The 17,566-nt window shown below is 45.8% G+C and overlaps 1 protein-coding gene across 1 annotated transcript in view; it reads right to left on the reverse strand.

The window, feature by feature from the left end:
- Positions 1–1,688: 1,688 nt before the first annotated feature.
- LOC119978050 (uncharacterized protein C7orf50) overlaps positions 1,689–17,566 on the reverse strand; it is a 431,834-nt gene continuing 415,956 nt past the window's right edge. The window contains exons 3-5 of the mRNA XM_038819398.1: positions 12,489–12,570; positions 3,482–3,595; positions 1,689–1,949 (exon numbers count right to left, since the gene is read on the reverse strand). Coding sequence (XP_038675326.1) covers positions 3,566–3,595; positions 12,489–12,570 — 112 coding nt within the window. The 3' untranslated portion in view covers positions 1,689–1,949; positions 3,482–3,565. The remainder of the gene's footprint in view (positions 1,950–3,481; positions 3,596–12,488; positions 12,571–17,566) is intronic.

Genomic DNA, 17,566 nt, shown 5'->3' on the forward strand with positions numbered 1-17,566 from the left:
CCCCCCCCCCCCCCCCCCCCCACAGCTAAGAAGCTTGGTTCCTCATACCCGAACATTTCCAAAATATACCCTTTCCAAGTTTATTGCATTCATTTGTCAGATTATCCAACTTTTTGCACGATGGCAATTATTTCCACAATGAGAAGCTGAGAGAAGAACAATACATACACACACGCACACACGCACGCACACACCTACCACACACCCACACAGATAAACACACAGCTAAAGTTCCCTTTGATAATAACTGTACCATTACCTCAGCTCTTGAGCTGTCAGTCCTCACTGACGACAGCGGGACTTGAGGAATGATCAAGTCAGAAATAACAGAAATACAGTTTAAAATAGTTACGCAGAAGCTCAAATGACTCCCGTTTCTAACAAAAAAAAATGCAAGTATCTGATTGAGAAACCTCCTCTTTAAAGTCAGCAAATAGAACAGTACAGCACAGAACAGGCCCTTCGGCCCTCGATGTTGTGCCGAGCAATGATCACCCTACTCAAACCCATGTATCCACCCTATACCCGTAACCCAACAACTCCCCCCCTTAACCTTACTATTAGGACACTACAGGCAATTTAGCATGGCCAATCCACCTAACCCGCACATCTTTGGACTGTGGGAGGAAACCGGAGCACCCTTGAGGAAACCCACACACACACAGGGAGGACGTGCAGACTCCACACAGACAGTGACCCAGCCGGGAATCGAACCTGGGACCCTGGAGCTGTGAAGCATTTATGCTAACCACCATGCTACCGTGCTGCAAATTTCTATAAGGAATGGATAGCTCAGTGAGACAAAGTAGCAGCTGAATGAATCTATCTGACATTGCGTAAAGGGATCAAATGAGACCGAGAGTTTGAGGCTATTTGTGTCCATTCCCACGATATATTTGAGAAGAATAATCAGGCTCTTTCAATTTTTTACATAATAATGTACCAGCGTAGACACATCCTGTTCTACTGACAAGGGCAGAGTGAAGCCCTCCGTACATGCAGCAGCTGTTTGGACACTGCCGATAGAATTGGATAAGTGTGGGAAAATCTTAAAAGGGTTTGAAGCAACTTTTCCTGTTTGGGTTTTATGTCTTCCACAGTTCCCAGATTGCACCACAGAACTTCCTTATCTGGAATTCATTGAATGCCAGAAAGAGGTATGCAGAGGGCAGCACGGTGGCGCAAGTGGTTAGCACTCACGGCACCGAGGGTACCAGGTTCAATCCCGTCTCTGGGTCCACTGTCCGTGGTGGGTTTGCACATTGGGTTGTGGGGGTTTCGCCGAGGTGGATTGGCCATGCTAAATTGCCCCTTAATTGGAAAAAATGAATTGGCCACTCTAAATTTATTTTTATAAAAGAAAGAGGTATGTAGGTACATTACTAAGTTATTCATTATATCATATACAGTGACAGCCAAGGCCTCCTAATTTCTCACTGAATTAGTTCACGCTCCTTCACCACTCTTGGGGTAAATATCCAGCAGGAAGGACAAGAAATTTCTGTCTTCAATTTCTGATCATCTTGACCTGCTGCACATAACAATAAGAACACACGGGTCTCACTTCTTTCATAATAGTCACGCTGTCCCCTATTTGACTCTCCTAACTGTCATTGCTTTTTCACCGTAATCAGTTTCAGTGAAGAATGGATGGAACCTTAGCTTTGATTTTTAAACACAAGCAGCACTTGGTATGACCACAAATTTTATTACAATCGCTTAAAATTACAAATGGAATTTACAAAAAGGTCATCAGCGGAGTACTCAAACCAAATCAATGGCAGAAGAAGTGGAATAAATGTGATTGTGCACAAATTCTCGACTGCCAGGAGGACAACAGCACAATGAGCAGAGAGACTGTTACGCGAATTCTTTAAAAGCTTCAGGACAAAATCTGAAGGACCTGACGTATTCGCTCAATCTTTGCGGTCTGTCCTCAGTGGAACCATCTGTTCAAGTGAAAACATATGGGGAAATATTATGTTTCTTTGTCCACATTAACATAAAGAACTGATACCTAATGAGTTCAATAGATCATTATTTCATCCTTTAACACAAGAGGCTCCCTTTCCCCTTCTTGTCCAAGCAGTTCTAAATCAACAGAACACTGCCCTGGAAGGCACTGCTTCATCTGTACAGGTCTCCTGCCTGGTACCCTGCTTGGAAACAGCCTATTAAAAGATTAAATATGTTGGAAAAACAGAATTGAAGAAATAAGGAAGGAAAGAAGGATGGACTTGCATTTATACAACTCATTTTAGAATGCTTGGATGCCACAAAGCAGTTGACAGCCAATGAGATGCTGTCACTGTTGTAACGTATGAAACACAACAGATCAGCACGGCAGCACATTGGTTAGCACTGCTGCCTCGCGGTGCTGAGGACCTGGGTTCAATCCCACCCCCGGGTCACTGTCCGTGTGCAGTTTGCACATTCTCCCCCTTGTCTGCATGGGTCTCGCCCCCACAAGCCAAAAAGATGTGTAGGGTAGATGGATTAGCCACTCTGAATTGCCCCTTAATTAGAAAAAAAAAGAATTGGGTACTCTAAACTTTAAAAACATCAAACATAACAGACAATTTGCACGTGACTTGCTCCCAGGGACAGCAATGCGATAATGACCAGATATTTTGTTTTACAGTGTGAATAATTTTATTTATTTAGTTTTTGATAAATTTAGAGTACCCAATTCATTTTTCCAATTAAGGGGCAATTTTAGCATGGGCAATCCACCTAGCCTGCACATCATTGGGTAGTGGGGGTGAAACCCACGCAAGCTCCACATGGACAGTCACCCAGTGCCGGGATCGAACCTGGGACCTCGGTGCCGTGAGGCAGCAGGGCTAACCCACTGCGCCACCGTGCTGCCCCAATTTTATTTTTTAAGTGTTGTCACAGTTGTAATTATACTGAAGGTATGTGTATTAGATGAAAGATGATAAGTGCCTTTCTCATCCAACTGAGAGGTTGTTATAGCGACAAATCATTAGTCAGCCAAATATCCAAACATCTTCTTTGAAAATGGAAACTGCTGAGCTTAATGCAATCATATTTCATGAGCCAGTGCATATTACTGTGGTCGTGTCATACCAAGCTTGCTGTCTATTAATTCCCTCTGCTCCTGTTCTGTAAAAGGACCACCAGAAACGTTCCAACAAGTTGATTCTCAATCCAGTGCAAATTCTGGGGTACCAGCCCACGTGGAACCTCGCATGCATTCTCGTATGTCCAATAACACAAAATATGTTGATTATCTTATATAATTCAACAATAAAATTAATGTTTCTGCAACATAGGGTCGGGGTGAGGGAGAACTCTAGGTGGGGAACTGATTGATAATGTCCCAAGATTGCTAAATTCCATAAATTGGGCGGAATCCCGACTTCCGGTTTGCTCACTAATTTCTGACCCGCCCGCTCCCAGTGGGCTGGATAAGTAAAATCTAGGCTAATATCCCAAGTCGATCATACAAAGTACTTACCTGTAATTTCCAGGTCCTTCATCAATGCCTCTGCTTTCTGAATGGTTACCTCCCGAGCATTTCCCTTTAGACCATCCATATATTTCAGCAACGCAGTGAATGTTTGTCAGACATCTATATAGAAGCAGAAAATTAGAAATAGCTTAGGCAGGAAATTTGCCTCAAAATATCCCAAATCCAATGGTTGATAGAAGAGCCACTCCTTAGTAACTCTTGGGTGGGATTTACCGACTAACCCACCGCGTGTTTTTCAGCGGTGGCGGAGGCGACCCGCCAGCGGAATTTTCTTGTCCCGCCCTTGTCAACGGGATTTGTCGCCGGAAAACCCGTACGCTGTCGGTAGGACCGGACTATCCCGTCGGCGTGAACATCCGGTAACTTCTGCCCATTAATTTACATTTTCTGAAATGATCAAGCATATTATTTGATGGACTATTAAGGTTGACGATGATGGTTTTAAAATACCAAGGTACAAAGTGTACTGGTCACAACTTCTAAAAGCTCAGGAATCAACAAGCATTATTGCTGTGCCACTTATTAGGTTGTGGGAACTCATGATTTGTCTGTTGAATCCCTCAAGCAATTTCTGTCTGTCTTTGTTTTCTTAACAAACTTCAAGGACAAATTCAGGCAACAGCTGCATGTGGACATGCTGCTTATTAAAGGCAGAGAAAAGCTCCAGCAAATGCTGAAACAAGAGAATGAGTAACAATGAACAAGTGGACAGAAAGCATTCACACTGCACCTTGCATGACCTTGGAACATCCCAGCCAGCGAAGTACTTTTGAACTGCACTTCATGTTGCAATATAGGAAACACGTTAGCCGATTTGCATGTCAAGAAGGTCCCACAACAAGAAATGTGGCGATGGCCAGATCGTGTGTCTTTTACTGATGAAAGAGGTTAACTGCTAATGATAGAGATTCCCTGGGCCTCTGGGAATACTCTGCGACGCTTCTTTGAATAGTGCCATGGTATCTTCTAAATCCATTTGTACAAGAACATTGGAGAATTAATATTCTGCTATATCAGTGCCTAATGAGCTATTCAATTGTGCCAATGCAGGTTTCACAGTTGTCCTGTCCTAGATAAGTGTGGTGTGCTGCAGCTTGCTTGCTATTTCTTTGCTGTTGGCAATGGGGATGAACAGTGAACGGCTCTGGTCCCATTGCTACAGACTGCAATCAGCACAGGGAGTCAACCTGACTGCTCAGTAAACCTCAACATCACACATCATGTTCACAACATCATTAAAATTATGTCAATAATTCATATGATGTAAGTCAGCATATTATAAAACCCAATTAAAGTAAAGGAAGGTAGAGGTGGAAATATTCTTAATAATTGGGGGCCATTTTACACGGAACAGCTATCTTGAGGATGGAAGCTGCTCAGTAACATTGGTCGCAATCTTTAGCAGTGACACACCTGATGGCCACTCTAGAGTTATATAGAATAGGGTAGATCACACAACAAAATGGAATCTTCAATGCAGTAAAAAAATCCCAGGGCATTTGACAAAAGCTGAAAAGAAACATTTATGCTGAGATGCAGATGGAGATATTATATGGGGTTTAAATGGAGGAGTTTGAGGAGGGAAATCAAGAGCGTTGGAACGATATAACAGAAAGAACAGCTGCTATTGGGATGCGCAAGAGGCGAGACTCAAAGAAAACAGAGTTAAGGTGGGTTTATAGGACTGACTAATGGAGAAGTGAGGTTGTGAAAGGATTTAAGACCAGCTTTGAACATTTTATACTTGAGGTGTTTGGGGAAACTGGAACCTATAATAGTTGGTCTGGACTGAACTATCAGCTGTGGCCCAGATAGTAACAGCTTCACCTCTAAATCACAAAGTTGATTCAGAGAATCTACTCCAGAGACTTGAGCACAACAGTGAAGGCTGACCCTGCCAAGCAGTTCTGAGGGAGACTGCCAGAGGTGCCGTCTGCCAGATATCCCCTCTGCAGATGGAAAAGTTCTATTTCTAAGATGGAATCATTCTCGGGTGCTCTGGCTAATATGTTTACCTCTATCATCATCAAAACAGATCATACAGTCATTATTACATTGCTGTTTGTGCGAACTCACTAAATGTTGGAAATGATTACGTATTTCCCCACGTTAATGATTACATTTTTTCAAGTATTTCATGGGCTGCAAAGTGCTTTGTGGTGTCCTGAAGTCATGAACGACACTATGGGGGGGGGTTTCTGACCCTTGCCACTGACAGGATCGCCTGGTCCCACCAAAGCACCCCCTCACTCTGCAGGTGAGCCATGCCGCAGACTTCCTGCTGGCAGCCAATGGTGAGCTGCCTCCGCCATGGTGAGCATATTGCGTGTGCGTGTGTATGTGCGCATGTGTGTGTATGCGTGTGTATGTATGTGTGCATGTGTATGTGCATGTAGTGTGTGTGTGCATCTGTGTGTGTGTGCATGCGTGTGTATGTGTATGTATGTGTGTGCGTGCGCGTGTGTATGTCTTTGTGTGTGTGCGTACGGACAATCCGGCCTATGTCTTTATTTTAAGTTTTTCAAAGCAAACAAATTATGTCTCCACATATCCTTTCCTTTCATTAAGATCTCATTTTCATTTTTATACAAACATCTACAATTAATTTCCTGTTCACTCTTTTCTCATCTCTAAACAATTTCTGAAGATGTTTGGTCTTCTTCTAATGAAGGATTTGATATGATCTTTAAGCTGTGAGATTTGAGGTCTCAAAACAAGTGGTTTTTCTCGAAATCTGAAAGAATTCCTTTTGCACAAGTTTAGCTTATTTTTATGTTGATATTCTTAACTTTCTTTTCTCATAAGCGGCATCATCCCACGTGATGTTCCATCTCCCTGCAGACTTATTACGTTAATCAATCTCTAGCCCATCCTTTCCCTCCAGTTTATATCTGTACGACTCTAGCTTTGGGCTTCTAAAACCCACGCCATCTCACGTCCTCGCCTTAGATGTTGTTAACTCTGAAAAATAAGAATCCATAGAATCCATTCGGTCATTGAGTCCGCACCAACCTTCCGTAAGAACACTCGGCCTAGGCCCACTTCCCAGCCCTATTACTGTAACCCCATACATTGATCATGGCCAATCCACCTAAGCTGCACATATTTGGACTGCGGGAGAAAGCTGGAGCACCAGGAGGAAACCCACGCAGACACTGGGAGAAGGTGGATATTCCACACTGACAGTCACCCAAGGTCAGAACTGAACTCTGTTCCCTCAGCACTACTGCAGATATCTTTCAGGTCTCCCACAATCCAATGCCTTTTCAAATCTCTGTGAGTTTATTGAACAGTAATCTGTTCTGGTTTTCAGTTTCCTCTGTTCCATTAACTCCAGACTTCTTGGAAACATCTCTTCATTTCTCTAGTTTTCCTAACTAGCTGCACTTTAGGTTTTCAGCATCTGTTGTCTTAACCATTACTCCAGAGTATGACTTTTCTTCTCGCAAGGCTGAGAGAGATGTTCCCTCTTCAGCCTTCTAAAACCAACTGCTTCTAGTGGAGCTATGAGAGCTGCCTTCTCTTTCATTATCTATCTCCAACTGCAATCAAATTTGATAAACTAAGGCACAGTGCCACAGTGGTTAGCACTGCTGTCTCATGGTGCGGAGGACCCGGGTCTGATCCCGGCCTCAGGTCACTGTCTGTGTGGAGTTTACACATTCTCCCCATATTTGCATGGGTCTCGCCCCCATAACCCAAAAGAATGTGCAGGCTAGGTAGATTGGTCACCCTAAATTGCCCCGTAATTGCAATAAAAAAGAATTGGGTACTTTAAATTTATTTTTCAAAATTAGTTAAACTAAAACTTAAAAGCTTCTCTATCTGACAAGGCCTAGAAGAACCACTCCTGGTTTATTTACTCTTCACACCGTAGCCCTCTTTAAGCACAATAAAATCATAGTTGAAATTGAAACCAACCCCCGCACATATAAACACCTTTGTCCAGCAAGAATCTAACTAAGTTTTTACTCTTCCAGGCACAGAAACATTAAATTAAAATGACTTAAAAATATACCTTATTTCTAATGTCTACCATAGGTTTTAGCTCAGGATCTGCCGTGATAACTGAATATCCAACCAAGGATTATGGGGATAAGGCGGGAAAGTGGAGTTGCGGATTATCATATCAGATCAGTCATGATCTTACAGAATGGTGGAGCAGACTCAACGGGCCGAATGGCCTACTTCTGCTCCTACCTCTTATAGTCTAAAGAGACCAACGTCTGGAAGAAAGGAAAAAGTTTCTTGCGGCGATTCTTCTGACCAATTGTCCCGCAAGCCGCCATCATTTCCTGGGTGGCATAAAGGCTTACCTGGGCCTTGGTGCCTGCCCTCAGTAACACTGTCAATCAAAACTATTTCCAATTCAGCCTTGACTATGTTCAATAACCCAGCCTCCACTGATCTACATGGAAGAGAATACTAAAGACTAATGACCCTCAGGGAAGAAATCCCTCCTCATCTGCATCTTCAATGTGAGACTCCTGATTTTTACACTATGCCCCCTTGCTCTAGATTCCCCCCATGGGAGGAAATAAGCTCTCAGCATCTACCCAGCATCAGCTTGTCATGAATAGACTAGTAACCGGGTGGCACGGCAGCACAGAGGTTAGCACTACTGCCTCCCAATACTGAAGACCCAGGTTCCATCCTGGCTCAGGGTCACTGTCCGTGTGGAGTTTGCACATTCTCCCTGTGTCTACGTGGGTCTCACCCCCACAACCTAAGATGTGCAGGTTAGGTGGCTTGGCCATGCTAAATTGCCCCTTAATAGAAAAAAATAGAATTGGGTACTCTAAATTTATTTTAAAGAAATGAATAGACTAGTTACATAAATAGCTTCACACAAACTGCCTGGATTCCAATTCCGTTAACGGAAACTCAGCTGGCTTGTGAACTCTGGAATTTAGCACACTGCTGCTAACTCTGGAAATAATTAACACGGGTGTGTTATTTTCTACTTCACTCCTCTTGGGGGTTAAATCAACGCTTGCTAATTTAGAATTAATGACACATTGGCACAGTGGTTAGCACCGCTGCCGTACAGCGCTAGGGACCCGGGTTCAATTCTCACTCTGGGTGACTGTCTGTGTGGAGTTTGCACGTTCTCCCCATGCCTGCGTGTGTTTCCTCCCACAATCCAAAGATGTTCAGGTTAAGTGGATTGGCCATACCTTAGTGTCCAAAGATGGTTGGATTAGGTGGAGTTATGGGGTTTCAGGGATAGGGCCGAGGTAAGGTGCTCTTTCAGAGGGTCTGTGCAGACTCAATGGGCCGAATGGCCTCCTTTTGCACATAAGAATTCTATGATTCTATGAAAATCTCTTCACTGCTCCTAACCACCTCTACGCCAAGCCCTCTCGTACAATACACAGAGGTTTGACAAAATTAATATATTTTGCCATAAATACATTCATGGATTGATATTGCACAGAAGATAATCATTCGGGCCATCATACCATCTTCCGTTTGTTCCTAATATACCTTCTTCCCTTAAGGCATTAACTTGCTCTGCGCATTTCCATTGGTAGTGACAACCCTTTGTTACCTCGGCAAATAACCTGCCCTTCCTGTGTGAACTTAGCAGAATATCAACAGGATATTCAACCCGTGATGTGGGAAGGAAGTTACAGCTGAATCAAATCCTGGGTTCCCATGACAACCTCACACATCCCCAGTTTTCAGTCACTGGCTAAAAGTCAGAAAAAGACAGAAAGAAACTTGCTGTCACGTTTCTCACGATCTCGGGGTGTCCAAAAACACTCTTACAGTTAGCAAAGTATTTCTGAAGCCTGCCCACTATTGTGACGTCGAAAGCACAGCAGGCAGTTTGCTCATGGCAACCTCCCACTCTTTAGTGACCATCTAATCTGTTTCAGTGATGTTGGTTGAGGGATAAATATTGGCCAGCTCCTCTTCAAAATAGCGCTCTGGGACCTTTTATTACCAACCAAGAGCACAGACAAGGACCTTGTCTTCATGTCTCAGTCAAAACAAGCAGGTGATCCCTAAATACCTCACTCGAGTGCCAGCCACATTTTGCTCTCAAACAGGACTTGAACCAGCAACCTATGGACTCAGACGCAAGTGCACTTCCCAATGAGCTAAGACTGAACCTGCGAGTTTTACTCTCTGCTCAGCAACTCACTGAATAAATTCAAGAAGCCAACTGGGAAATGATAAAAGTGTTCTAAAGGCAGAAAGATTTGGCGAGAACTATGCAGGTACATTGGGTCTTTAGCAAGGACGAAGATGGGGCCCAGGCCATGGTGAAAGATGAGTTCATTCAGGCACATAAAGGGTTTAAAATTGAAAAAGAGGAGGTATTGCACAGCCTATTTGAATTTAAAAACCGATGAGGCACCAGGGTGAGATGCATCCAAAGATTCTGAAGCAAGTGGGCACTGGCCACAATTTTCTATTTTTACTTGGAATCGCAGTTGGCGCTAGAGGATTTGAGAATTGCAAATGCTACACCCTTAATCAAGAAAGTGTGCAAAGATACGCCTAGTAACTACAACTAATCAGTTTAACCTCGACAGCAGGGAAGCTTTTACAAATGAAAATTCAGGACAAAATGAATACTTGTTTGGACAAAAGCAGGTTTATTGAAAAAAGGCCGCATGAATCTGTTTTGGAAAACCATGTTTATCTAACTTGCTGGCGTTTTTTGATGATGTGACAGAGGGGGTTGATGAGGTTAATACTGTTGAAGGCACTTGGTAAATAGCGAAACAACAGATCTTTGAGCAAAGAAAGAGTGTGTGGGATAAAAAGATCAGTCACAACAGCGACACAAAACTGTCCAAGTGACAGGAAACAGAGAGTTGCGGTCAATAGTTGTTTTTGGGATCGGAGAAGGTTTACCATGGTTCATCAGAGATCTTTGCACTCCCTGATATATATTAATGACCTTGAAAAGATACACATGACATAATTCAGAAATTTGCAAATGATACAAAACAAGGAAGCATTGTATGCCATGAGAAGCAAAGTGCAGAAATTTAAAAGGACACAGACAGGTTGGGGGAATGGGTAGACAAATAGCAGAGAGGTGTGTGAAGAACGTGGAGAGACAATGTAAAATAAAGGGATACAGGAGGAAAGGGTGTATAGGTGCATAATAGTCAAAGGAGGGAGATCAGGTCAAGAGAGTGGTCAATAAAGCAAAGGCCATCCTGGGTTTTATCAGTAGGGGCATCGAGCAAAAAGCAAGGAAATTATGTTAAGCCTGGAAAAAACACTCAGTTTCAACTGGAGTAGTGTATCCAGGTCGGGGCACCACAGTTTAGCGAGGATGTGAAGGCTTTGGAGAGGATGCAGAAAAGATTCACAAGAATGGTTCCAGGGATGGGGAACTTGGGTTACATAGAAAGATTGGAGAAGTTGGGACTGTTCTTCGCGGAGAAGAGAAGGCTGAGAGGAGATTTAATAGAGGGATTCAAAATCATGAGGGGTCTGGACAGAGTAGATGGGGAAAAATGTTTCCATTGGTGAAAGGATCAAGAACCAGGAGATGTGAATCTCAGGTAATTAACAAAATAAAGCTTTTCACGCATCAACTGGTTACAATCTGGAATTAGCACAGAATTCATGGAGTTCATCGAATCACAGAATCCCCACAGTGCAGAAGGAGGCCATTCGGCCCATCGAGTCTGCACAGACCCTCTGAAAGAGTGCCTTATCTAGGCGCACTCCCCCACCCTATCCCCGTAACCCAATAGCCTCACCTAACCTTTGCACACCAAGGGGCAATTGATCATGGCCAATCTACCTAACCTGCGCATCTTTGGACTGTGGGAGGAAACCGGAGCACCCAGAGGAAACCCACGCAGACACAGGGAAAATGTGCAAACTCCACACAGACAGTCACCCAAGGTCGGAATTGAACCTGGGTCCCTGGCGCTGTGAGGCAGCAGTGCCAACCGCTGTGTCACCGTGCCATCCATGGTGGAGAAGTATGGTGGAGGCAGAGTCAACTGAGACTTTCAAAAGGGAATTGGATTGTTATCTGAGGAGGTAACATTTGCAGAGCTACGGGGAGGGGGGGGCGGACAGACAGGGAGTGGCAGTTGATGAACCGCTCCTTCAAAGGACTAATGGGCCAAATAGCCTCCTTCTGTGCTCGTAACCATTCTATGACCCCTCATACTGCAAACAAACAGCTCTCCTGATCAAGAGTTTCAGTACTATGGAGGACTGGGATTAAGAGAGAAATGGACACCTACTGACAGACACAACAAAATGAATGATATAGCAGAAATTCCATTTAATGACACAGCTACCTATTTATTGTTTGATGGTTTAAGCTGATCTAACTCTGATTTTTGTGTATAGTGTTGTATTAAAAAGATCAACGACCATCAGCTACAGAGAAGAGGAGAATCTCCTTACCATCAAAACAGAGACAGATTAATATTTTATGGATCGTGGGAGTACAGCTGTGATGAGACAGACAAATGAAGAACTTCTATAAAATGCCACCCTGGCCTAAATCCAATTTGAGCATGTCAGTGTATCTTAGTGTTCGATGATATCTGATTTGTTTACATAGTGTTAACATAGAACATAGAACAGTACAGCACAGAACAGGCCCTTCGGCCCTCAATGTTGTGCCGAGCCATGATCACCCTACTCAAACCCACATATCCACACTATACCCGTAACCCAACAACCCCACCCCCCCCAACCTTACTTTTTTTATTAGGACACTACGGGCAATTTAGCATGGCCAATCCACCTAACCCGCACATCTTTGGACTGTGGGAGGAAACCGGAGCACCCGGAGGAAACCCACGCACACAGGGGGAGGACGTGCAGACTCCACACAGACAGTGACCCAGCCGGGAATCGAACCTGGGACCCTGGAACTGTGAAGCATTTATGCTAACCACCATGCTACCCTGCTGCCGAGCTTTTGAGTTAACTTTTGAGTCTGCGGTTGGCACAATTTCAAAGCAGAATTTTATTCACATTTTCTCAGTATTACCTTATCGCAATCGTACATGTTCTTTAGGAGCCAGGTCTGTCTCGTCTTCTGAAATCTCCAGTCCTTGTGTTTTTTGGACCACCTTCAAAAAATTGTTACATTCTTTAAAAGGTGAACAAGATAACATTTAAAAATGCAGGCAGTTCTGTTTTTTGAAAGAAAGTCTAAAAGATTTGCATTTGTCTTTCACAACCTTGAGATGTCGCAAAGTGCTTTATAGCCTATAATGAATTGTAGTCACTGCTGTAATGCAGGTAACGCAGCAGCCAACGAGTACACAGCAAGCTCCCACCATCAACAATGGGATAATTACGGATAATTTGTTCTTAGATGCTGATCAAAGGGTTAAGCGTTCATTGTAGAGAGTTTTCTAAGGATCCAGGAGGTGTACAGGAACCTTCCCAGATAAAACCTTAGTTTACAGGTCAGAAATGTGCATAAATTGACAGAATCAATCCTGTCAGTCAATTTCGTACATTTAAGGAAAGGGCCTATTTTGAATGGAGAACAATTGTCAACGATATACTTCAGGCTTTGTTTCCATTTGCTGGCCTTGCAAAGGTGCACTTACGCACAACTTACCACTCCTACCTCCTCTTTGTTCATCCTCCGCCACCCACAACAGAATCTTTAAATATATTTTTTTGCACACCATGTTATTTATGTTGCCAAGACATCCTCGATGCTGATGTAAGTCTGAAGGTTGTTCATCACAGACTCAGCGTGGCAGGAACAGACCTGGAGCATGGGCGTGAATCAAACTGTCTGTGTCAGTGACAAACTTAACCTGCAATTTGAATGAATCCTCCAGTCATTTAAAAAAATCTTGTGGGTTAATTTTGGTAAACAACTGAGCAGTCCAAATCTACCAAATAACTAATTGACCAAAACTTAACCAATAACGACAGGTGTCTAATCTAACCCCCAGGCAATACCCACATTTGGGATTTAAAAAAAATATATATTTTTATTAAGGCATATGAACAGTAAATACAAACAACACAAGAGCAAGAACAGACAGGAACATCATAAGAAATAAATAACTAACCAGCACCCCAACCCCCTGCCATTCCCCACCTCCCGTCCTGCCTTCCCCATTTTAGACCCTTTATCTCTGGATCTTTATCCTTCTTTAGTATTAGGCATATTGACGCCGGCGATAATGTAGGGGGAGCTCCCTTTTTCCCTCGCCTCATTATACCCTCATCACTAGGGGCCTCAGGTCCCCCCCTCCCCCCGGCCGGGAACTCCGATTCATAAAGCCTCCTGTAAAACTCCTCGAAGACCTTATTCACCCCCACCAGATCCAGCACCACTCTTCTTCTCCCATCCTTCACCCTTCCAATCTCCCTTGTTGCTATCTGCTTCTTATCCTATGTGCCTTCTTCCCGTAGTCGTACACTGCCCCTCTGGTCCTCCGTAACCTCCCAGCTGCCTTCCCTGTGGACACCAACCCGAACTCCATCTGGAGCTTCTGCCTCTCCTTCAACAATCCTGCCTCCAGGGCCTCTGAATACCTCCTATCCACCCTGATGCACGATCAATTGCACAAAGACGAGAGTTGAATACAACTGAGGTTTTATTGCTCCAAGATGTGTGGCCTCCCACAGCAGCTGGCGAAATGGCTGCAGCATGGAGGACACACACATTTATACTCCGCCTACTGGGCGGGGCCAGCAGGCACGGACTACCGACGTACCTGTAGTACAGGTCCTACCATACATCACCTAATATAGGTGCAACAGTTGTTTACCACATTCACCCCCCTGTTAAAATTGAGTCCGGCGGGGGTGGTGGAGAACTATATACAACAAATGAGTTATACATTTACAATATTGGAGAGAAATAAAAATGGCTTTTGAAGTCCAGTGGACCAGTCAGAGGTTTAACCAGTCCGGGGCTTTGATGTGCCGCTGGGAGTGATGCAGTGGTGGCGGCGATGCCGATGCTGGTCTGATCTTCGGTGACTCCGGGAGCGTGCCGAAATCCTCTTCATCCTCGGGCGTGGGCAAGGGGATGGATGGTCCTGGGGGGGTTGCTGCTGGGAGCGCCGGGGGAGGGGAGGGTGGCGCCGGGCTGGAGGAGTGTGTGTGTGTGGAACCTGCTGGTGCCAGGTCCCTGAGGGAGACAGTATCTTGGCGGCCATCGGAGTACGCCACGTAGGCATACTGGGGGTTTGCATGGAGCAATTGCACCCTCTCCACCAACAGGTCCGCCTTGTGGAGTCGGACGTGCCTACGGAGCAGGACTGGTCCTGGAGCTGCGAGCCAAGTCGCGGGCGACACTCCAGATGTGGATTTCCTGGGGAAGGCAAAAAGACGTTCATGGGGTGTGTTGTTAGTGGCGGTGCACAGTAGTGACCGAATAGAGTGTACTGCATCAGGGAGGACCTCCTACCAGTGAGAGTCTGGGAGGTTCTTGGACCATAAGGCCAGCTGGACAGCCCTCCATACCGTCCCGTTCTCCCTCTGTACCTGTCCGTTTCCCCGGGGGTTGTAGCTGGTCGTCCTGCTGGAGGCGATACCCCTGCTGAGCAGGAACTGACGCAGCTCATCACTCATGAATGAGGATCCCTTGTTACTGTGGATGTAGGCGGGGATGCCGAACAGAGCGAAGATTGTGTTGAGGGCTTTGATAACGGTGGCAGACGTCATGTCGGGGCATGGGATAGCGAAGGGGAATCTGGAATACTCATCAACCACACTGAGAAAATACGTGTTACAGTCAGTGGAGGGGAGGGGCCCTTTGAAATCCACGCTGAGGCATTCAAAGGGGCGGGAGGCCTTCACCAGGCGCGCACAGTCCGGCCGGTAGAAGTGCAGCTTGCACAGACCTGGCAGTCCCTGGTGATTGTCTGCACTTCCTCGATGGAGTATGGCAGGTTGTGGGCCTTTATAAAATGGTACAACCGTGTGACACCTGGGTGAGAAAGGCTGCCGTGTAGGGGGTGGAGTCTGTCTACTTGTGCGCTGGCACATGTACCTCGGGATAGGGCGTCTGGGGGCTTGTTGAGCTTGCCGGGGTGATACAAAATCTCGTAATTGTAGGTGGAGAGGTCGATCCTCCACCTCAAGATCTTATCATTCTTGATCTTGCCCCGCTGTGCAAAATGGCTGCAGCATAGAGGACACACACATTTATACTCCGCCTACTGGGCAGAGCCAGCAGGAAGGGATTACCGACATACCTGTAGTACAGGTCCTACCAGACATCACCTAATATAGGTGCTACAGTGGTTTACCACACACCCGTTGAATCTTATCCACCAACCTTGTCGTCTCTGCTTGCTACACCTTTTTCCTATGCACTCAGATCTATATGAACTCCCCCCTAAGCATTGCCTTCATCACCTCCCACAGCGTGGCAGCCAAGACCTCACCAGCATCATTTAGTTCCACACACCCCTAAATGGCGGCCCTCACCTGCTCGCACACCTCCTCATCCACTAACAACTCTACGCCCAGTCTCCACTGTGGGCGCTGGGATCCCCTCCTCCTGTCTATTTACAAGTCCAACCAGTGCGGTGCATGGTCAGAAACCACGATCACCGAATACTTCGAGTCAACGACCCCTGCCAGCATCGTCTTGACCACCATGAAAAAAATCAACCAAAGAGTACACCCTGTGGACATGGGAGAAGTACGAGAACTCCTTCATCTGTGTTTCCTGCAAAAAGGCCACGTCCGCCTTCTAAGCTCCTCAAGTGCGCGAACACACGCGCCCTCTCATGTTCCATGTGACCAACCTAGTCGGGAGGCCCCCCCCCCCCCCCCCCCCGGCCTCTCCCTGCCAGTCAACCATATCCTTGGGCCAGCCCCCGGCCCATGTCACGCGGCCCCACCAGGCACACCCTCGGATGCCCACCATCACCATTTCTTTTCTTGCTGCACCACTACAACCACACCTTTATCAGCAGCCCTCCCACTGATTCCCCTCCCCCCTGCTCGCATACCTCCATAACACAAACAACAATGGAACAAGAAAAAAGGTCCATTCACCCTCAACGCTCCCCAAACATTCCGCCACCAAACCCAACAAAACATCTCAAAGGAGAGAAGTTCTCCAACAACCAACAAACAAAAAGAAAAAAGACAGAAAAAGCAAACGTCTCTTCACACATCCCCCACAGTTCAATGTCCTCCTTCTCCTGCCAGCCCATTGTCTCTTAAAAACTCCATCGCCTCCTCTGGTGTCTCAAAAAATAATGTTATGGGCTGTTAAACGTCACCCAAAGGTGGGCCGGGTACAGCATCCCGAACTTTACCCCCTTTTTAAAGAGGGCAGCCTTCACCTGATTAAACCCGGCTCTCCTCTTCGCCAGGTCCGTATCCAGGTTGTGGTGCACCCGAAGCTTGTTGCCTTCCCAGGTGCACCTCCTCGTCTCTCTTGACAACCTCAATATCTTCTCCTTATCCAGGAATCGGTGGAGGTGAACCACCATCGCCCTCAGCGGTTCGTTCGCCTGTGGCTTCCTCATCAGCGCCCTGTGTGCCTGGTCGACCTCCAGGGGCCGGTTGAAGGCCTCGTCCCCCATCGCCTTCTCCAGCATATTGGCTACATACGAGCCAGTGTCCATTCCCTCGATGCCTTCATACATCCCCACAATAGTTAGATTTTCTCTCCGGGAACGATTCTCCAGGTCCTTCACCTTCTCCATGAACCCTTTCTGGGTCTCTCGCATCATTCCAATCTCAGCCGCCAACGAGGTAAGCTGCTCCTCATGCTCACCCACTGCCTCCTCCACTTTCTGAATGGCCTGACCCCTGGGACTCCAGCCTCTGACCACTGGATCAATTCCCACTTTTAATGGTTCCACCGCCTTGGCTAGGACTTCCTCGACTTCCCTCTCTGCCAGCTGACCCTCGTTTAAGAAGTCAACCAGCTGCTCAGTTGACCACTAGGCAGGCAGGGTTGGCCTTTTACCCTCTGCCTTCTTGACCTGTGGCACACGAAGATTCTCTTGCTCCAACTGCTCCCTTCTTCTTGACCCACTTCTGGTCCTTGGATCCATCCACCAGACCCCACTAGTGGAGTTAAACTTTCTGCAGTCACCTCTACACATTTGTTTCACCAAAACA

The sequence above is a fragment of the Scyliorhinus canicula genome, chromosome 15, assembly GCF_902713615.1.
Source record: "Scyliorhinus canicula chromosome 15, sScyCan1.1, whole genome shotgun sequence".
Taxonomy (NCBI): Eukaryota; Metazoa; Chordata; class Chondrichthyes; order Carcharhiniformes; family Scyliorhinidae; genus Scyliorhinus; species Scyliorhinus canicula.